Source organism: Haplochromis burtoni, unplaced genomic scaffold, assembly GCF_018398535.1.
Source record: "Haplochromis burtoni strain Fernald_Lab_line unplaced genomic scaffold, NCSU_Asbu1 Contig_221, whole genome shotgun sequence".
Taxonomy (NCBI): domain Eukaryota; kingdom Metazoa; phylum Chordata; class Actinopteri; order Cichliformes; family Cichlidae; genus Haplochromis; species Haplochromis burtoni.
The window spans coordinates 370,895-393,799 of record NW_024582582.1 but is presented as its reverse complement, the minus strand read 5'-3'; the positions used below and the strand labels follow the sequence as shown (position 1 = coordinate 393,799).

General features: G+C 43.0%; 1 protein-coding gene across 1 annotated transcript; it reads left to right on the top strand.

Annotated features, from left to right (window-relative positions):
* Positions 1 to 1,401: 1,401 nt before the first annotated feature.
* klf15 (Kruppel-like factor 15) lies at positions 1,402 to 13,424 on the top strand. Its single transcript, XM_005938590.3, has 3 exons — positions 1,402 to 1,891; positions 3,896 to 5,357; positions 11,684 to 13,424. Exons 2-3 carry the CDS (start codon positions 4,111 to 4,113, stop codon positions 11,850 to 11,852), a joined length of 1,416 nt encoding a protein of 471 aa, XP_005938652.1. The 5' UTR covers positions 1,402 to 1,891; positions 3,896 to 4,110; the 3' UTR covers positions 11,853 to 13,424.
* Positions 13,425 to 22,905: the final 9,481 nt, after the last annotated feature.

Genomic DNA, 22,905 nt, shown 5'->3' with positions numbered 1-22,905 from the left:
CCATTTCTAGATCATTTTACTGTTGAACTGAAAATTGCGGCAAAGTTGACCCACATGTTGAATATAAATATTAAAATAAATTTAAATTTATAAGTTTAAACTACTCAAGAAGTTAAAAAATGTTATTCTACAAACTAAGACAAGGTTTTATTGAGCAGGAGATTACAGTCCAACTTTACCAGAAAAGCAACAACATTAGTTGTTTTATAAGTTTAGAAGACACTTGGATAGAAAAGGGTTTCTGTTTTGTTTTTAAATCCTGAGACAGTCCTTTGACTTATGCTGTGTAGTGAAAAAGTACTGACATCCTTTATTTAAAGTAGCACAAGTTGTATTTTTTTTACACTATTGATGTAGCAATTGTAAATTGAAAGACTATACATGCAATAAAACCCATGGATGGTGCAGTGGTTAGCCTCCTTTCTGGTCTGAAGCCTGGCTGGGATTTTTCTTGTTCTCCCTCTGGTCCTTCTTCTGGTTACCCTGTTTCCTCTCACAGTCCAGCGACAGACTGTACATGTTATGTTTAAGGATCATTTTGTGTTGGGTGGTAAATGGTACTCTCCCGGAGTACTCAAAGCACTCGATACAACATGCCACATTCACCCATTATCAGAAGCACTGTCTTCTATGCTTTTAGGTGCTTTTTAACTACATTACACTCCAATGGATGCATCAGAAAGCAACTTTCCTGCATGCCAAGGATATTTGGCATGCAGACTAGGGAGAGCCAGGGCTCGAACCACCAACCTTCCGATCAGTAGATGACCTGCTCTACCTCCTGAGTTTCAGCCACCCCAATCCAGCCCAATCCTTGGGCAAGAAATCGAACCTTGAGTTTGCTTTGATGCATCCATCAGTGTGTGTGTGTTAAAGAAACCACTGATCATACACCATGGATACTTTGTGACATTATTTGTCAGACTCAAGAGTTGGGAGTTCGTCTTGTAATCAGAAGGTTGCCGGTTCGAGCCCCGGCTTCCGACAGTCTCGGTCGTTGTGTCCTTGGGCAAGACACTTCACCCGCTGCCTGCTGGTGGTCAGAGGGCCCGGTGGCCCAGTGGCGCCAGTGTCCGGCAGCCTCGCTTCTGTCAGTGCGCCCCAGGGTGGCTGTGGCTACAATGTAGCTGCCATCACCAGTGTGTGAATGTGTGTGTGAATGCGTGGATGACAGGTTGTGTAAAGCACTTTGGGGTCCATAGGGACTAGTAAAGCACTATACAAATACAGGCCATTTACCATTTGATCGACCTTATTGAAAAATACTAAGTCAACTTAGAAATTAATTTGAAAATGCAATTATTGAGAGGTAAATCATTTGATATTGACAATATCTTGCAGTTATCTCAAACCTTTTCACATCAGTTCCACTAGAACTGGCTTCATGAAACTGATCTCCTGTCCTTAAAGATTATTTTTTAAAGTAAAATCCATTTCAGCCAATCAAAGGTTGTAAGGCGCATCACGCCTCCATCTTGGATCCCTGAATGCCGACCCTCCAGTAGTTATTCATCATGACAAGGTACCACTCTGCTCCCTGCCTGAACAACAGTCCCACATGTTATTCCACGCAGCAGATGAACGGAGTGACAGACCGGACAACCCGCCTCCATCCCTGCAAAAACCAACCAATGAGACTACAGAGCGGGGACGAGCCTTCAGCGACATCCTCTCGTTTCTCACTACGCTGAGGCTGTAAGGTACCCTGGCAGTCATGTGACGGCTCCATAGTACAACTCAGTCAGCACTCAGTCCAGTCTGAACTCTTCCTCTGCTGCTGCTGCTGCATGGAGAACCTCAAGGGCAAACTGTGGCTCGTCGAATGCAACGGATAAAACACATCCTCCTCGCGTATTTTGCTCTGGGATTATATTCTGGTTGCACGATCGAGGTAAGATCGGAGTTTTTCTCTCTTTCTTTTCCCCCAGGTCTCTCAGAGCGTGCAGGACGCGTTTCCCTTCCGTGCCATATGCTGCAGCAGCAGGCAGGATGAAAACATGTTTACGTTGAGAGCGGAGACGCGTGCCTACTCATGCGTAATGCGCCGCAGAGAGGGACACTCGGGAAAAACAAAGCACACAGATCTATACGGAGGACTTTCAGGGTTCACAGTTTAATCAGTTTGACACCAGAGTGTAAGTGAATGGAATCTGAATGAGTTTTGCTGTCCCATTTTCAGCTGCGCCTGAGAGTCACTGCTGTCTGAAACCCGATGGCGTGGAAGAGTTAATGGTTACACATGCCGATATAATTATTAAGCAAGTACAAAAAATCAGAAAAAACCATCAGCCATAATTACAATTTTAACATATGATTACAAAATATAGCCTTGAAATGTTGCACGTAAGGCGACAACATTTTGTGAATATAAATGCAACAACTTAAATCTAAAAGAATGCTTTTGCGCTGTGACTGATTTACTGATCCTTTATCGTCCCGTAAACACGCCGAACAGGTGATTTACGCATTCAGAGGAGGAACCCACGCTGCTCCTGGCTGCCCCCTGCGGTGTTTCAGGATAATGTTCTCTCTCTCTCTCCCTCCCTCTCTCTCTCTCTCTCGCTGGTCCGGGTTCATCCTCGTTCATTCAGACCATACAGGGGCCCCTAAAAAGGGACTGCAAATAGTGGAGGCAGGGAGAGGGGAAGAGAGTATGACCGACGCTCCTCGTTCCAGGAAAATAGCCTATTTATGAAGACTACACTAGCACATTGTAAAACTATGATAATGTGAACTCATACTGCATACTATCACTCTGATCTGGACACATGTAAAGAAAGTACAGCCAGCTGACTTGTAAACATAGATCGGATACAGATACAGAAACCAGCCTCAGTTAAGGTATGTCATTGAACCATAGCTCTGTTAAGATATCATGAGAGTGTATCTAAAACTTGAGATTTGTTCCTGTAAACAGCATAGCGATGGTTAGACATAAAAGAACCCGAACTTGAGCAATGTTTAAAAATTTCAAATATTTATATGTTTAAAATGGGAAAAGCCTTAAATTGGGAAAAATAAAAAATAAAAAACCCTGTGATTGTGTGAATTACATGAAAGATATTGAAGCAGAGATTCAGGCAGATAAAGTCCAAACCTTTGTGACTAGTTTAAACATTAAAAGATCAGGGCCTCCAAAGTTGGCTGAGATTTGACACTTTTTTAAAAACAGATTTTGAAACAAATGTTGTAAGTACAGTATCACTATCAAAGGTCATAGCAAACTATTTCAAATCCAGCTGCAATTTTTGATGAACTGCAGGGATCATTTACATTTACACAAATTTTGTGTGGTAGAAAAATAAACCGGGCTAATAATATGTAACATCCTTTAACGCTTGCACACTGGCATAGAAAATTGGGCTCCTCTATTAGTGTATGTGGATTATTGATATTATTTGACAAAATATGGGTGTTTTAAAATGGTTATAGCCAATGTACAAGTACCGAGACAACACAGGGAGAACACTAACTTAGTAGTTAAGCCCTCCAACATTACTTTTTATCAATTCATCTTTTCAAAAGAAACCAAACAAACCCAAAGAAGTTAGCAGAACTAAAAAAAATGGCTTATGAGTTTATGAACTCATCAGAACTCTTTCAGAGTCAAAATGACCCTCAGTGTTTTTCATACACTTGTTGTTTCTGCACTCAAACCTAATAAAATTAATCATTTTAAGAAGGTAACACAATTAATTGGAATGAATGCAGCATTGATACAGTTTAGGGACTTCTTTAACAATGAAGACATGGACACACTGTGTATGCATATATTTGTTTGCAGTTTTTGTTTGTTTATATATAATGGTATGCTTTCAGTCTTTGTCAAATGTGCAGCAGCTGCTTGTGGCATGGAGATTAACTGACTTGTCATCATCTCTGTTTATTCTTTTAGACATACTGTTTCCTGTCCGGAGACCTTGGATTGCGAGCTTCTTTCTCCAGCGCTAACACCAGGTGTTTTTGGTATCTCATCCGTGAGAAGTGTGACCTTTGTGACCTGGGTATATTTGGTCTTCTCCACCAGCAGAAGGAATAATTCCCTTGCAAGTCATCCCTAAACACAGACTCTGAGTCCAGAAAGAGACAGTGGTTTGGCAGTATCCAGGGATGGTAGATAACTCCTTTGTGAGTGAAGACACTTTTCTTCTTTACAGCGGTGCTCCAGTGGCCTGCCAGCACTCTGACATGGTCAAGGACTTGGGCTCCTACCAGGTTATGCCGTCACCATTTTCGGAGGAGGACCTGAGCGACTCATCCAGTCCTCGTTCCTGCTCCAGCCCAGACTCCCAGGTGCTGAGCTCCAGCTATGGTAGCAGCTCTAGTGCTGAAAGTCAGGACAGTATGCTGGACCACCTGCTGTCTCAGGCCTCCTTAGGGAGTGCCAACAGCGTTACCACAGAATCCGTGGATCCTATGCCATTATCCACTTTGCTGTGGGATTCACGGAAAGAAGAGCCGTTCAAACGTGAGCAAGTAAAGGAGGAAAATTTTGACTTCTTCACCTGGACCCATGGTGAGCTAAAAGAACAGCTTGTAGGGTGTTTCCAGCCCACGCTGGAAGAGATAGAAGAATTCCTGGAGGAGAACATGGACGTGGTGACAATGAAACAGGAGATCCGAGAGGATTGCCCAGAGTTGGGAGTAACGCAGGAGTCTTTTGGTCTAGAAGTTGGCCTGGAGTGGTGCGTAGAGGCCTCCCCTGAGCCTACAGTAGAGCCAGAGGCAAAGTATTCTGACCAAACTGTTCCCACTGTCGGCACTGCAGGTCTGGTGGCTGTTGCGTCTAGTGACACCAAAACCACAAGAGTTAACCCCACACAGGAGTCCAGCACAGCGGCCAAGAAGGAATCCACTAACAAACCTTCATCTTCAGACAGTGACACAAATGGTAATGGAATGCCGGTCATTCTGCAAATCCAGCCTATACAGATCAAGCAGGAGCCTACAGTGCCACCACTTACTCCAGCAGCCCATCCCCCACAGCCTGCCCCAGCCTCAGACATCAAAATTGCACAGCTACTGGTCAACATCCAAGGTCAAACTTTTGCCCTTGTGCCCCACATCCTGCCCTCCCCCAGCCTTAACGTCTCCTCAAAGTTTGTACGAATCGCTCCAGTCCCAATTGCAGCCAAACCTCTTGGGCTCGGGGACAGCTCTACAAGCCAGGCATCAGGAATCCTTGTTGGCGGACAAAAATTCCAGAAGAACACAGTGGCGGATCTCATCAAAATGCACAAATGCTCTTTTCCTGGCTGCACCAAGATGTACACCAAGAGCAGCCACCTGAAGGCCCACCTGAGGAGGCACACAGGGGAGAAGCCTTTTGCCTGCAACTGGCAGGGCTGCGGATGGAGGTGGGTACCGAGGAACCGAATGCTCTTACATATAAGCAGTATGTTTAGTATGTTTTCTTAGCAGACTAGATTCAAAGATTGACTCATATATACGAGTGATTAAGTGTAACCTGTGTAAAGGTTTGTTTGTTAACAGAGCAATAACAGCAGGCATCTTCATGATTTCATTACTGGCCTAGCTGCAGTAATTTTTTGTCAGTCGGACATATCCCTGTTCATCAAGTGTGGTGCAGAGTCCAAGTAACTTAAACCCCCAAAATCCACAATCTAATATTAGTGTTTTAGGTTTAGACAAAAATTAAAAGGGGCATTTCTTAAAGAGTAGATTATGTTACATTTCACATTCAATCTAATTCAGTTTGGTACTCCACTTTTTCCCTTAATAGATTTTCCACATGGCGTATTCTAGACCAGGAAGAAATTATATTCACACCCAAAACACAGACAAGCAGCCCTGCAACATGAATGTCCCTATTTGTAACCAAGTAGATTACCATGGAAGCAAGCACTTGTTGTCTTTCTGAAATCTCAGGAAAATGGCACAGCAGTGAGGCAGGCCACTCACAGTTAGCCAGGAAGATGTAACAGTAAAGCAAAAGATGCCATCCTGTGGTTTTTTCCTTTTCACTAACCCATTAAGCTGAAGAGCAATCTTAGTAGCTGCCTTGCAGTCTAGCAAGTGCTAATTGGAGTGATGTGAGGTGGTGGCAACACAGAGATATCCAAGTTGGGTAAGAATAACCATGGTGTCTTTTTTTTCTGTGGATGTAAACTAAATCTGTCACAGTGCATGTGGACTGGAGTCACATGGTCACAACATGGATGCCTCCTGTTGAGACCTGACAGCTGTGCAGTTGCTGGGGCAGCATGAGTGTGTGTTTGTGTTTTTTCAGTATAAAACAGCAAGAGTTAATTTAGAACCTGCTGTGTTTAATGGCAGAGGAAGAAGGTGGATGTCTTCATCAGTAGGCAATTACTTTGCTAATTAAAGTAAAGTGTCTTTTTGCTTTTATTAACGTGGAAGTCTGTTTGTGTGAATGTGATGGAGTTTGACTCCTGTTCAGAGTTGGCAGAGCTAAGCTGGCCTGTTTCCTGAGGACATCAGGTGGGATGTTCAGGCTGACCTTAAGCTAGTGAAGAGTACAACACTGACTTTATGTCCCATGAGTAAAATGAACTTTTGTACTTTTTAATCAGTAGCTCCAAAAAGGACCCAGAACGGATGGAAAACAGACATGTTTTATCTATCTATCTATCTATCTATCTATCTATCTATCTATCTATCTATCTATCTATCTATCTATCTATCTATCTATCTATCTATCTGTCTGTCTGTCTGTCTGTCTGTCTGTCTGTCTGTCTATCTATCTATCTATCTATCTATCTGTCTGTCTGTCTGTCTGTCTGTCTGTCTGTCTGTCTGTCTGTCTGTCTGTCTGTCTTTAGGCAAAACTGAGTTTTTAATATTTTTAGAAAAGTATTGGAAGTGGAAGTTGCCACTAATGATGACTCGGATCTCAGAGGGTTAAGCTCTTTATGTACCATGTAGCCACAACTACAGCCAATTTAGAGTCACCAGTTAACCCAATATGTGTGTCTTTGTATTGTGGGACTACGATTTCCTGGAGAAAAGCCACACAGACAAAGAGAACATACACACATAAACTCAGAGTGTTTTTGCCTCAATGCAAGAGTGCTGTACTCACCACAGTGTAGTCCCAAGTAACACTCCAGTGGAACAGTTTCTGTGGTGTAGCCATATAATAACAACACATAAAAGAAGTTGTGGTCATTTCACATATTTCTGTCAGATCAGGTTGATGTCATATTGACTTTGGACTGAATTGAAAATCTGCACTTTGGATTTGTTAAAATGTGTTTGAATTAGATGACATGTTTTCAAATATGTAATTTTTACAAATCCAAAATATCTTTTCCAGTAAGGATTTCCCAGGAAAAGATTTAAAAAGCATGTTGACCATGTAGAACACTGACGCTAGACTGAACTTACAGCCGGCAACGATAAACAAAAACTGGCTAAAATATTTGGACAGGTCAGAAGCAGAGCCTGTTCAAATTTGGTCATAGCGTCTTTTGCCTTTGAAAAGAATGAACAGTAAATAAAAAATACTCCAACCAGTGTGTTTTTACATAATTTGACGTACAAGAACCAGTCTTTCAGGAGATAACATGCAGTCACTCACAAACTCAAAGGATGCAGGTAGCAGGCAATAAATAATATCTCCTAAAAGCTTTGTATTGTGGTATTCCCAACCTGGCAACATGCCACCAGGCATGTACCCTACAGCGGGACTGCTGTGTCCTGATACATGAGCTGCAGAAATTTGTGCAGTAGTAATCCAGGCAGTGTGTCCCAGCTAACAAAGGGCTCTTGTCTGTACACAAAAGGCAGGATCTAGTTAGGATGAAAGTGTGTGTGTGTGTGTCTGTGTGTGTGTGTGTTTCAGAGAAAAAAAGAGAAAACCACTGTGTGTGAAACCCACTGTATGTGTTGGGATAAATGAGGAGGCCTCCCAAAGGGTGAGGGGGGCAGGTTGGGAAAATTATTAAAGTAGCTGCTGATTGAGCCGAGACGCAAAAACGAAGATTTTAAGAGAAAAACGGGAAAAACATGTTGCTTATATTGTTAGCTTAACTGTTGTCAAGACGGTGGGAGAAAAAACGAGTTTTGCACACAGTCACTTGAAGGGAGCAGCAGTGAGGAAGTGAACAAAGACAAAGTGTTGAATAGTTACCATGACTGTGGGTTAGGAACGTCCAGGCTGCACACTGCATGAAAGGGAAGAGCGGGTATCAGGCAGGGTTCCTCATATGGACTAGGAGGAACAGGGAGAACGGTTAAAAGAACAAATGAATGCAGTATAGTGTATAACACGGTCACTCTAGATATAACTACGTTTACAGTGTAAAGAATTCAGATAAGGTTCACCCTTAGATCTCCCCTGTTTTTGTAACGCATACAAGAGACTTCAAAGGTAACATCTGCTGGTTTCTTAAACTACTACTAGTGTAGCTAAAATGCACCCAACCCTAACTCTCTTAAAAGGATCGCTAGAGACCTGGTGGAGTTAAGGAGGTAAGGTAAGTTATTAGTAGGCCGTGATGTCATCTTAACATGCCTCTGTTCATCCCTGCATTCAGTAATTACATTCATGAATATGCCTCAAAACAAATGATGTCAGACAAGCAGTGCATAATCTTTATCTCATTGGCTGAGTAGGGTTTTTGTGGTAAAGTGAGCTGTGAGATTTGATTCAAAATAAAATAAAGTTTTCACTAGTGATCTGGAACCTGATTAACAACACAAGGCTCCAAAAGGTTAGGTCAGCCACAGACACAGCTGTTCAGTACAGTGTGTGCCAGGCATGGGTTTGGCATTAACTAGCATTAAAATACTGATTCCTAACACTCGGCCAGAAACGAAGACATAATACAGAAATTCTCTTTACGAGAAGGATCCAGGTGTCTGTTTTCTGGCTGAGTTGGACAATAGAATGATTTTTATTTTTCTTTTCAATTTGAGTCAGTGCTGGAGGAACATAGTTGGATAAACACTTGGCTGGATACTGTGCAGCCCTCTAATTCAAGGTTAGAAGGAAACAGACTGTAGAGGGCTGCTTTTAATTGTTTCCCTTTCTCACAGATGTCTTAACCCAATCTTTTATTTCTTTCTACTGCAGTTTAGTTCAAGTATGACAAATATAGGTGTTGTTTGCTCTAAAGAAGAGTAACTACAAGCTGAAATAAAACCAAAGTTCATTGCAGGCAAAAAAAAATGGACACAACAATAGAAATCCTGTCACTGTTTCTCTGATGCTCTCTCACAGAGCAACAGATCCGAACCAGATGTTGGAATGTCAGAGCGATAGTGTTTCATCTATGCACGCCATGTAAAACTGTTTGCTGATCAGATTTGGGTGCACGTGGTTTATTGAAGGATATTATATGATAAAATTAGATTCAGACTTTGGGCTCTGTTCATGTATCAAATATCATCCACACGCCAGCCCTGCGATGAAGACACTGTCTGCCACTACACTAGGGATTACTCGTGCCTTGATTGTGAAATTATGAGGCAATGCTGGTATTTATAACCCTAACCTTAACTTTGTCTTGTTGGAATATCTGATTTTGAGCTGGTACAGTAGTCAGTGTGTTCAACTTTGAAAATCATTTTTATTTCTGTGTCAGGCACGTGGTTAGTCGTGGTTTAGAGGTTCGGATTGGTTATATTCATCTTATTCTTTGTCACTGCTAGAATAACTTTGCATGACTGCACCTGTCATTCCTTCTAAGACAACCGATTGGCTGCTCCGAACAAACAGCAGGTGCTTGGTGGTAGTGTGGTGTGTGGTGGTGCCATAGCTGTTTTCCTGAGAGTGAATTTTTAGGGATATGTCAGTGAGATCCTACAGATCCAAGTGTAGAAAGCTAAACAAAGTGTGTATTCTGAGCTTTTTGTCCACTAAGATTATTTATACCCATTTAAAACTTTGGTCATGTACAATATGAGTGGCACAGTATATTTGATTGAGCACACTTAATTCATAAACTAAACTCCAGATATAACGATGGCAAAAAACAAAAAAGTTTGAACATTACAGAGAAGATAAGTATCTATACACCGTCTATCCTACACATAGAGTTTGAGTTTTGCTGTGAGTCTGCTGGTCTCTGTCGGGGACTCGGCAGACACTTCTGCTCAGTAACTAGTCAATTACATAAGTCACAGTGTGGACTTTATCTACTTGTTTCAAAGAGTTTTTATTGGCTAGATGCTGTAGTTGGGCTTGGAAGGGCTTCATTGGCAGGGTCCAGTTTCTTAAACTGCTGTCAGGTGTTGCATGCAATCTAACTTACATGTGTGCAGCATCATTTTTAAGCTCTAAGCTTCTTGTGTCTGCCAAGCATAGAGGGTAGATTGCATTTTAGTCTAGCTTTTTAAATGTTGCTCCTTAATTATAGGGCGCAAGTGTACCAATTCATCATGCTGTCAAGTCACCAGAGTAACATCTGGGAGGCAGAGCCCAGCTGGGGACAGGCAGTTTCAGAGAACTAGGGTGCTGGGAAGAAACCCTGGAGCTGTCATCCTCGTGGCTCCAGCCAAGTTTCTGTTTGTCCAAATGAGTAAGAAGGAAATGAGTTGAAGCATCAGCATTTGAAGCATTCTTGCTTGTGACCAGATAATGATGCAGTTGCAGTAAAAATCTTGGGATTGGCAAAAACAAGTTTCTAACTTAGGTAGTTTCCAGAAGTACAAGGTAAGAGACAAGGGCGTTATATATCGTTTTTAAATTTCGTGCCTTGAAATATCCATGCTCATTCAGATATATTTATGTTGTGTGCCTTGCAAGTGTTTCTTTTTGTTCAGAGCTGCCAAGCATACCGAGTTCCATCAAAAAGAGAACAACAGGTCTGGGTGAATTATGCAACTAGGTTGACAAAAGCGAGGCAGGATTTTCCTGAAACCACACGCAGCTGAAACAAACCCATACACAGACCTGGACAGACTGTCCTGGTCTTTTGACAACAAACATATTTTGTGATTTATTGTTTGTTTTTTTTAACTGTCAAAGACAACGGGCCCATTCATTTAGAGCTGAACAATCCCTTCACTCATTGTTTTTTAACCCTCTCAGGCTCAAATAAAGCTTTTTGTTGCTAATGCACAACCAAGTCCTGCAGTGGTACTTCTGAGTAAAAAAACCTCATAAAAAAAGTATGTGGGGTAATCAAGTTGTTAGCTTTTAACTGTTGCAAATCGGCAACGCCTGCCTTGAGAGGGTTAAGAGTCAGCTCCCACTGGAGCTAACTGGAAAACCAATTGAGGCAGGTTTGTCAGGTTGGTCCTCAGTCTTATTCAGCTGTCTCATGGTCTTAATCATAACCCGCAGCAGGTGGAGAGCAGTTTTCTGAGGCTGCAGAGTAGAATAAGGCTGCCAGCTGCTGTCCAAGACTCTGTTGAAATCTGTTCATGGGATGAGGAACTTACTGAGAAGGAAGCTGATTTCTGTTCTGTTATTTATTGTCACAAAATATATGGTGTTACTTTACCGATCTCCTTTTATACACCCTGCACTCACATGATAGTGCACGTATATACATGCAAGTTCACTGCACACAATCTAATTGTGTAGGAAACAAGCCACACCTGTAAAGCAAACTAGTGCAAAATTGTTCAAGACATTTCCAGACAGTTAAGAAAAGTGAAGTCTAAGGTCACCAGATTTGTGACCTGTGCACGCACCGCCACCTCTCTCGGTTTGCCTTTGTTGAATTCTGAAACATTTCTGTTCTTCTTTCAGGTTCTCACGTTCAGATGAGCTGTCGCGTCACCGGCGGTCCCATTCGGGGGTTAAGCCCTACCAGTGTCCTGTATGTGAGAAGAAATTCGCCCGCAGTGACCATCTGTCAAAACACATCAAAGTCCACCGTTTTCCACGAAGCAGTCGGACAGTCCGCTCAGCAAACTGATGCTCCACCTGCTGAGATTACTGGGATCACTGGGAATCCTTGGAACACCCTTGTACTATATCAGTACTTTTTAAAATTCTTCCCCCCCCCTTTTTTTTGTGGCGTCATCAGCAAGTCATCTGGAACATGTGAGTTGAAGCAAACCTCAGTTGGCGTTAGAGTGGTCTGGGATTGTTATTGTAAGAAACCAACACGCTTACCATCCTGTCTGTAATCAGCTGAAGGTTGATGTCGGTGCTTTGGTCGGTTGTGCACTGTTCTTATCACCTGCCTGAGAAGAAAATAAGATAAGCTTATTTCGGTTCAGTCTGGATTATGTGATACGTTTGGTAATAGCCTTGCATTTCCATTCTAACTGGATACAGGAGCTGCCGTTTATTTTCCTGAAAGCTGCTAATGTCTCAGACATGTTAAATTTATGCAATGTTTCAGAAGTGAAACTCACTTGGATCCTCATCAGCTACTACCCGAGTCGTAGTTACTTTTCCTTGGGTCCAGAACGCTTTCTCTCAAGGTTTTGTTCTTTTGTTTTTGCTGCCTTGCACCACTGTTAATTGACTAATAACGGTGGATAACTTTCTATTCAGCTTGTGTCTGAAACACAATGAGGGAACTGTTTTACTGACATGGACATGAACTACTGATTGCATAACAAAAGGAATAAAACATGATAAGCTATCAGGACTCCTCTTACTTTTTACAGGAACTTTGTAAACTGATGTAAAGAGGAGAGCTAAAAAGTGACAAACTCAAAGGTTAAGTGCACAGTGATTGTTAAAACTGGCCTTCTGATCAGTGTTAAATGTTATTTGTTGAATTTTAAGCCAAGTCATGTCTACCTGCTTCCTGGTCTTCTGTTTGTATCATAGTTTAAGCCTTACTGTAACAAAAACAAAATCATTGTTGGAGCGTGACATTGTTCTGGAAATCAAGCTTCTCATTGCAATGTGCTGTTTGACTGTTCACAACAGGGCCCTGAACTAAAATTGTTGCCTACATCTGCTAGTTTTACCTGATCTATTACTTTGCTGATGACACAATTTCTGCCTCGACTCTGCTTTATCTGTTACTCGACACGCCCTGACGGCCTTCCACCTCAGCCAGCGAGTACCTTGAGGGGATGAATGAATTCCCACACACCATGGTGCTGACCTGCCATGAGCTGGAGAATGTGGTGGCAACGTCCCCAAATTTTTGAATGTTTTTATTTCTCTCGAACATTATTTGCTGTGTGTACAACAGCCCGTAGGGGCGCGACTATGCCGTCCATGTATAATTCATGTCTGTATAGTGACAGCATGCAGGGGTACACAACATTGTACATCATTCCTTTTATTCAATTTTGAATTTTTAATGCTTGTGTCAGCACAGGCGTTTTATCGCATCCTATGAATGTATGTAAATATACAGGCGCGCACATCGCTGCATCCAGGAAACACACAGAGACTATTCTGATGATTTATAGTTTTCAACCCTAAATGTGTACATAACATTTCAGTACATATGGATATATTATATATTTTTCCTTTGTTCTATCCAAGATGCATTTACAAATAAAAGTGAAAAGAATCAGTCATGTATTGTTGTTTTTTTTGCTGTGTTTATTACTTCAGGAGAGAACGGTGCTATTTCTGCAAACACACATCCAGGTAAATATACTAATTGTAAAACTGAAACTGAGATGAAAATTCAGGACGGATTCTTTTCCAAGTTTCCTGTCCTACATCTAAATCTGTGACTTCAACGCCTTACTTTATAAGTATACCCCCAAAGCATTATGGGAAGTGTAAGGCAGAGGTAAATTTCATCTTGTTCCTGCAAGTCAATAAAAAGATACAAATATATTTTAATACTTTTTCTATATTCTTTGTATATTTCTGGTGACTCGTTTAGCTGTTCCTTCTAACCATACTGAACCGGTGGTGACATACACCTGGCCGTGTTGGTATATTTATTTTGGCTTAACCCAAGTTTAGTGTATTTTAATTAGCAGGGATAGCAGGAACAGCCTGCTCTGTTATTTGGCAGTAACACTGTTCTTGGGCCATGAATGAAAAGCCAGAGGTGAGAAGAATCGCACAAGACCCCAGCACAGAGCAGAGCAGGCATTAGTGACAAAGGGATGTAGCAAAAAGCAGAGTTAGCTGGAGGTGGGTTGCAAAGCAGCCTGTAGACTATGGACAGGATAAAGCACTCTAAATAACACCATTTGGTATTTGTCTTCCTGCGCTTCCTTGTCATTTCAATACTGCCATTGTTCTAAGCATGCTGAAAAACGACACTCTGGGTGGCAACAACTCTGTGCCAGACAGAAAGTCTCGTGGGACAGTGACCTGATCTTGAAATATAGAAGGCACTGCAATCAAGTCATCCTAAATTTAGAGTGCTCCCAATGTTTAGTACCTGGAGTAGTCTTTCTACAATAAATAGTATAAAAGACATAAAGTATAAATAGTATAAAAGACATAAAGCAGCATGCACAGACCTTCCACTGAATTCTGATGAATTAACAGAGACATCTGATGTCTTACTCTAACAGTGTCCTCTGCTAGCCAGAACCTAACCATGAACTAGACCATAGACACCACAGTCTGCAGTCCTCAGTAGAGCTAGCTGAAGAACCACTAGGTGTAATTTATTGGCATTGTGCATATGAACCCATGACAAGGATAAAAAAGGATGCATACAAGCAGGGCTGAGTTCTGGTTTTACAGTCTGGAAAAACTGCCTGGTTACTGAACATGACAAATGAGTATTTTGTATCTTTCCACTTTATGATGACAGTCATAAGCAGTAAATGAGGCAACTGAATGATATGTGTCATTTATCTCAGAGGAACACAAAATGTATTTGTTAAAAAGATTAAATGTGAACAATGAGTGTTTGTGCAAGCTTTGTTTGAAACTTGTCTTACTGGTAGTTACGAGGAAGTCTTACAATGACGCACTTGCTAAGCAACCGCACAGTTGTAAGTGTGATGGCCTACAGATGTGTTCTCGACTCTGTGAAGAGGATATCCTGATGAATACCTGGTGCAGCTGCCAAACCTTCACAGAAACACAACAACAGGTAGACTGCAGATGAGAACATGAGTGGGGAAACATTTTTCTTGATGTGTTTCAGAGTGAACCTTCTTCTGGTGAGGTCACTATGTTGCACATGACGATGTTGAGATAGAGCCAAGAAGGAGAGGTTCTCGCTGTATCCCTCGGATCCCTGCATTACTGTAGTAATGAGCCACACCCCATTTCTTCATATTTTGCTAGGAAACCAACCACTTCCACTTTGCCAACCTCATTGCTGACATCACTGATCTAGTCCAGTCATGTTTGTTTGCTTGTTTATTTACAATTTGACCAGCAGAGTCTACAGTTTCCATAAGCTGGAGATGGATTGTGCAGATGTGCAGGAGGCAATGTGTTCAAAGCACATGGGCAGGGATTAGTATGAGCTGCCTATTGTATGATTATTTCCCGTCTAACAGGAAATGTGGTTCCTGAGGTACTTCATGTTGCATGCTGAGCATACAGAAACATGTGTACAGAACACACAGGAGCACACAAACGCATCCAAAATAAAGGCTCTGTCCTTGGACATACATAGAGCAGACTCATCATTCATACGGTATATCCATCATCATGTCTACACTATAAATGACAGAGATTCTGAACAGCTTCTGACAACTGCAGCTTTCTGCGACGTCCATGGCAACTAATCAGCCCAGACAATCTGCTCAGTCCTAACTCACTCAGCTCAACTCAGACATAAAGCCATCAGCATGCAACCTTGAACCTCTCCGAACACTATACAGCCAGCAGGGACACTGATAAGATACTGCATGTTCCCTGTGTGTGTGAATGTCTTTAATTTAATGTGTTTCTCAGTTCTAACAGAATGGGAACCCCAAAGTTTGGCTCTGGTGCAAACAAGCAGAAATTTGTCTGGCTGAAAAATCTGCCAAAACCCACTAGAGGCTGGTCCCCTAAAGGAAGTCAGTTCTTTAGCCAGTGAGCGTGTCCTGGTTTAGTCCATTTTCTCACTTTGATAAAAACGGTAATTTAAAAATTAACCTACATGTTGTGTTTAATAAGACCTGAAACTAGGCATGGGGCACCCAATTCTAACTTTTCAAAACTGTCTCAAGCTTCCAAAGTGCAGATGATTTGGAATACTGCTCCAAGTGTGATTCCGAACACACAAGTCGTGTGCTCATGGATAACTGAGGTCTTGAAAGGTAGCTTACCTTCTGCTTCTAGCCAGGTGCCAGGATTCCTATTTTTCATGAACCAGACTCATTTGGACTGGGCCTTGTAATTACTGTCTTTCATGCTACTGGTTTTATTTATTACAAGTGGGCACACGCAAATGTATAAAAGAATTCTTAGCTTATTCAAATTTTTACTGACACATAGATGAAATGAAGAGAGAAAGAGAGAACGGTGTACTCGTTTAACTTCATTTAATTCTCTCTGTGAATGGAGCAGAAAAACAAAACCTGCAGGAGCATTCAGGTCTAACTTTATCTATTCTGCTTTAAACAGAGAGGTTGTTTGCTATGTCATGCTAACTGATTGCCTGCATACTGGAAGAAGGAGTATTGATAGTGTAAAAAAAGCGACACCCATTACATACAGGCAATCTATTTCTTAACAATTGTCATGACAAATAATTTTTCCCTTCTTTTATTCCCATTGGTTCAGGAGAAGGGAGAAAGGCAAGCAGGTTCATTATTACCAAAATTCACTGAGTTAAACTTCAGGCCCACGTTACTGCAGCCACAGCAGTACACTGTGCAAATGAAGTGAAGAGAAGTTTTTTAATTATTTAAATATTACTTCCTGAATTAATTTATGACTGTGTAGAATAAAGATAACGACACAGCTTAAAAGTCAACAAAAAACATTCAAACCTTTTACACAGTCTGTGGTACCTACACAGGTAGCTGTAGCTAATGAGCGTCTGCTAAGTCTTCAGGTCACTGAACAGGACCTCGCCACAGTTTGTACTGTTGATGCTTTTTAAAGATTTTGTGGATGCAATAGTTTTTTTCTTCTTTTACCTCGAACTTCAGACACTCAGTGCTGTTGTTTACATTTTTGCTTTGTCAAGATGATCCTTGGATACTCATAAAAGTTGTCAGTGACTAGATGAGTCTGTGTACGGTTCTGGTCCAAAGAAAATATTTATGACTCCACAATCCCTGATCTGACACGGTGACCTTCTTATCAGACTCAGACGTTGTGTAATCTGCTTTGAGTATTGGTGAGAAGGTGCAAACATCATTACATAAGTGATTGTCCTTATTCTCATCCTGACAGCAGCAGGTTTTTTATCATAATTTAATCTGCAGACAAAAAGGTGGTGTTGTTCCAGATGGTTTCCACACTGCTAAAAAACAAAAACCGCTGCAAGGAATGTTTCTAACTACCATCAGTCAGGTTTGTGTTTTTAGGCTTATTCTGCAATTTAGCAATAATATTGGGTCTATGTTTAATATTACAACTGATGTTTCATATATTATTTACTTTTACACAGCAGCTTTGGCACTAGCCAAAATATTGAATATAATATAGCTGCTGTTATTCATAGAGGAGTCCAACCCACAAATCATACAGGGAGCTGTCAAATAAAATGATAAACATTAACCTTTGACCTACACAGTGTGGGGATCTCAGCTGAGTTATAATAGTTTATAGTGTGTGAGGGCATTTTTCCTGGGTTTGATTCCACTTGTCTGCCTTTTGGCTGATGTGAAATGAAATGAATCTTATTCTATGACCTTTGTGATCACCGGGTCTCAAATGAGAGATTTGTGACCAGCATGTTAGAAAGCACTCCCCAAATTATCAGCTAAAGGGTGCACCTTGAACATGTTATAATTTCCCCCCACCTGACGACACACCCTCTGAGGAGCAAACTCTGGTAACTGCCTGATTCTGTTCTCAGACATGTGACGCCAGAGACACAAGCAACCATAGTCAATTGTCTTCCAGGGGCCAGAGCAGGCCAGAGTAACGCACGGTTACGTCAGACAGAGGTCACTAAAATTCATGTTGAACTAGTGTGTAACTTTGCCAAAACAAAGTCGGACTCTGTAGTTTTCTCTGGTCCCCTCCCCAGTTGGAGCAGGAGTGACATGTTTAGCCGCATGTTCTCCTTAAATTGCTGTCTGAGTGGTGTCCAAAAAACCAACATGCGCTTCATAGATAATTGGAAAACTTCCCTGGGAAACCTTGTCACGGTTCTGGGTCATTTTGACCCAGCATTTTGAGTTCTCATGTTTTGGTTTGATTTTGTATTTTTGGTTATTTTCTTGATCTATTGTCAGGCGATGATGATGATGATGATGATTAGCATTATTTAATGTGTTCCAGCTTATTCTGGTTTAGGTTTGGTTCTGCCGTGTTTCTTAGTCTGCATCTTTGTGTATTGTTTCCTGTTTTATTTTGAAGGATTATGTCTTATGTCAGTGTCCAGCTTCGCTCCCCTTGTCTCTTACCCCTAATCTCTCCCAGCTGTGTCTCCCTCCTGTTTTCCATTCCCTGATTACTCCCCTGTGTATATTAGCCCTGTGTTTGCCTTTGCTCAGTGTCGTGTTGTACCCTCAGATCCTGCCTGTGTGTTTCTGGTTCTCAGCGGTCATTGTTCTGTTTATGTTTTGTTCATTACCAGCAATAAAGCTGCGGTTTTTGAAATCCTGTCTCCACAAGTCCTGCATTTGGATCCTCACCTCCGCCTGCCCGCACCCAGAGCCCTGACAGAACGACGCGACCATAACATGGATCCAGCGGACTCTGCTCACCTCGAGAGAGAGGTGGATCTTGCTCGCATCATCGGACTGATGAGTCGCATTAGCCACGCCTCAGATTTGCGGACATTCTCAGTCGGGCTGAGTGCAATAGAAGCCATATTTGACAAAAATCCTCACCTGCGCCAGCTCTCTATGGCCTCGGAGTTCAGCCGATCGCTGACCCAGGCTAAGGAGGCAGTCAAAGCCCGGGAGCTGGCCCAATTCACCCTCATCTCCCCATCCACACCGCCTCAGTCACAGCGAGCAAGCCCTCTCACGCTGCTGCAGTGGACGGAGCTCTCTTCAGTACGGCTGCAGCAACTGCAGTCGCAGCATTGGACTCCTTCCTCCCTCACGTCTGCTTCCGACCCGTCACCTACCTCATGTTTGGCAGGAATGTGGTCGGAGGATGAGGGGCCGGTCACCGTTTCACCCAGCTTCTTCCAAGCCAGGAATTCTAAGCTCAGAGCCAGTAACTCCAGAGTCAGTGACCAGAGTAACTCTGTGACTGTTAACTTCTAATTGGTAACAGTAGAAACCGATGATCCTAAGATGGCTGACTGCTTTTCGGGGCTCTGAGCATTCTAATGATCCATTCTTTGTTTCTTCCAAGTTTGAGATAATTCAGGAGTCAGATGATCTTATTTCACAAAGAAGTTTTTTGTTCTGTAACTGAGCGTGGGGTTTCTGGATGTAATTCCTGAGCCACCTGTTTCTGGATTAGTTAATGGTACAAGGTTAGCTTCAGTGATACAAAACAATAGCGTGATTTCTGATGTGTGAGTCAGTTAGGAAATGTTTTGATTTGGACAATAGTAGACTCACTCAGGATATTAAAGATGCTGCTCTAAAGACAATTTCTCCAACTGCTGAACTAAACAACAGTTGAATTTTCCAGCAAAATTCCATCTATGCTGTTCAGACTACACCTCATGGCACTGTTGTTGGTGTTACTTCACCCATGTGTTACGCGGCTCACCAGCCAGTTCATTCTGAGGCTTACCTGGATGACTTAAAAATAGCCTGCCATAAGTCTGTTTCCAAAAACCATGCCGGGTACCTGGTTTTTCCCATAACTGTTACTGCTTCTATGATCTGCTCTCTGCCTCTCGTTCCTGTTCCCAGGGCAGCTTTTTCCCTTGCACCCATACCAGCTCCTTGAGTGGGGGTGGCTGAGGTCCAGCTGGTCCCTGCTTCAGTTCCCAGGCTAACTGAGGCTCCATTCATCCCTGCACCCTTACCCGCTCCTTGGGTAGGGATGGCGGGCGCCCAGTCTCTGCCAATGCCTGCTCTGGCTCCCCGGGTGAGGGCAACCGTGACCCTGCCGACTCCTGCACCCGTTTCGGTTCCTCGGGTGGAAGCAGCAGAGGCCCAGCTAGCTCCTGCATCCACACCAGCTCGCAGGCTAAAGGCAGCCAGAGCCCAGCTTGTCCTTGTACACGTATCTGTTCCTTGGGAGGGGATGGCTGGTGTTTAGCCAAGCCCAGTACCCATACCTGTTCCTGTTCCCCGGAGGAGAGCTGCTGAGAGTCGGTTGCCTGCTCAGTTGGAAGTTCAACAACCATCATCACGACCACCACTACAACTTCTGTTTCAGTCAGCTGCCCAGCCGGAAGCTCAGCTGGGGGTTCAGGAGAACCCAGCCAGCATCAAGCTACGTTAGCTGGTGGGTCCGAGGAGCCAGTCCAGCATTCCACCTCGTCAGCTGGGGGTCCTGAAGGACCCAGCCAGCACATCCTCATGTCTGCTGAGGGCTCTGGGGAGCCCATTCAGCCACCACCTCCTTCACCACCTGCAGCTGCCATACTGCCACCTGGTCCCGCCGTTGCCACGCCGCCCTCTGATCCAGCTCGGCCTGTACCACCTCGCCTTTGCCAGCCACTTTCCAGGCCTCTAGTTGGACGTCATGGCCATCGAGGGCAGCCTCCTGAACGAGTTCGTCGTCGTGGCCGGCCTCCGGACCTGCTTTGTCACCGTGACTGCATTCTGCGTGGCCGGCCTCTGGACCTGTTCTGTTGCCACTGCTGTCCGCACGGCCGGCCCCCTGAACTGACCTCCAGGTTGACTCCCTGAACTTTTGATTTGTGGACTCGTGATGGATCTTGTTTTGTGTTGAACTGTTTTCTTGTGTTTTTTGGACTGATCTGGACTCATGCTCCTTGTTTTTTGTTTCTGTAAACTGAAAGGCTCTGCCTCCCATTCTATGGGATCTCAATTTGTTCATGTAATTGGAGAGTCCTCTTCACACACTAAGGTTAATCATGGAGTTCCACAGGGTTCAGTGCTAGGACCCATTCTGTTTACATTATACATGCTTCCATTAGGAAGTATCATCAGAATGCATAGCATACATTTTCACTGCTGTGCAGATGACACCCAGCTCTATCTGTCCATGAAGCCAGATAACAACAATTAGTTAAACTGCAGGAATGTCTTAAAGACAAAGACCTGGATGGCCTCTAACTTTCAGATGAAACTAAAGTTATTGTACTCGGTAGTGATGTGCGATACCACTGATTTCCTTTCCGATCCGATACCAAGTAAAATTCAGGGTGGTATCGACGATACTGATCCGATACCGATACTTTGTACAAAAACATATTTTATTAATTGTATCTCAAATTATAGCATCATAATGATTACAGGACATCGGATTACTTGTTCTTATCGCTTAATAATGCAGAGCTCATCATATAGAAATAAAAAAACTGAAGTTGTGCGCCATTTGAACACGTTGCCTGCCTGCAGCACTAAAGGACTCCATGAGAGACGTCTGTCTTGCCCTTGCAGCACCTGTCCCTGTCCACTCCTCTTCAGTTCGCCTCAACATAAGCTCGTCATATTCTGTGATATGATTTACTCTGAAGTGCTTGATGAGGTTAGTAGTGTTGCCACAACACCTCCCTTTCTTGCCACATGTCTTGCAAACTACGTCTCATGGAAGGAACTACTTAGTCTTCCGCCTGTCATAGTCATGTGTGACATATGTTTGTATAAATGTGTCCAGCCCCTTGTTGTGCACACTCACAACAATGGCTGAGCATAAATGGAGTCATGTGCAGACGTATTTTACTTCCACAAACGGTTGAGACGTAGTTTGCAATACATGTGGCAAGAAAGGGAGGGTTGGCATGTATGGTTGTGGCAACATCACTAACCTTGTCAAACACCTCAGAGTAAATCATATCACAGAATATGACGAGCGTATGTTGAGGTGAACTGAAGAGGAGGACAGGGACAGGTGCTGCTAGGGCGAGACAGACGTCTCTCACGGAGTCCTTTAGTGCTGCAGGCAGGCAAGGTGTTCAAATGGCGCACAACTTCAGTTTTTTTATTTCTATATGATGAACTCTGCATTATTAAGCGATAAGAACAAGTAATCTGATGTCCTGTAATCATTATGACGCTATAATTTGAGATACAATTAATAAAATATGTTTTTGTACAAAGTATCGGTATCGGATCAGTATCGTCGATACCACCCTGAATTTTACTTGGTATCGGATCGGAAAGGAAATCAGTGGTATCGCACATCACTACCGAGTACAATAACTTTAGTTTCATCTGAAAGTTAGAGGCCATCCAGGTCTTTGTCTTTAAGACATTCCTGCAGTTTAACTAATTGTTGTTATCTGGCTTCATGGACAGATAGAGCTGGGTGTCATCTGCACAGCAGTGAAAATGTATGCTATGCATTCTGATGATACTTCCTAATGGAAGCATGTATAATGTAAACAGAATGGGTCCTAGCACTGAACCCTGTGGAACTCCATGATTAACCTTAGTGTGTGAAGAGGACTCTCCAATTACATGAACAAATTGAGATCCCATAGAATGGGAGGCAGAGCCTTTCAGTTTACAGAAACAAAAAACAAGGAGCATGAGTCCAGATCAGTCCAAAAAACACAAGAAAACAGTTCAACACAAAACAAGATCCATCACGAGTCCACAAATCAAAAGTTCAGGGAGTCAACCTGGAGGTCAGTTCAGGGGGCCGGCCGTGCGGACAGCAGTGGCAACAGAACAGGTCCAGAGGCCGGCCACGCAGAATGCAGTCACGGTGACAAAGCAGGTCCGGAGGCCGGCCACGACGACGAACTCGTTCAGGAGGCTGCCCTCGATGGCCATGACGTCCAACTAGAGGCCTGGAAAGTGGCTGGCAAAGGCGAGGTGGTACAGGCCGAGCTGGATCAGAGGGCGGCGTGGCAACGGCGGGACCAGGTGGCAGTATGGCAGCTGCAGCGGTGGTATCTCTCTGTTTTT

Excerpts from the sequence above, each read along its gene's own strand:
- klf15 (XM_005938590.3), top strand. The coding sequence starts at position 4,111 with ATGGTAGATAACTCCTTTGTGAGTGAAGACACTTTTCTTCTTTACAGC. Across the intron at positions 5,358-11,683 it reads TGGCAGGGCTGCGGATGGAG|GTTCTCACGTTCAGATGAGC; the intron begins GTGGGTACCGAG and ends TTCTTCTTTCAG.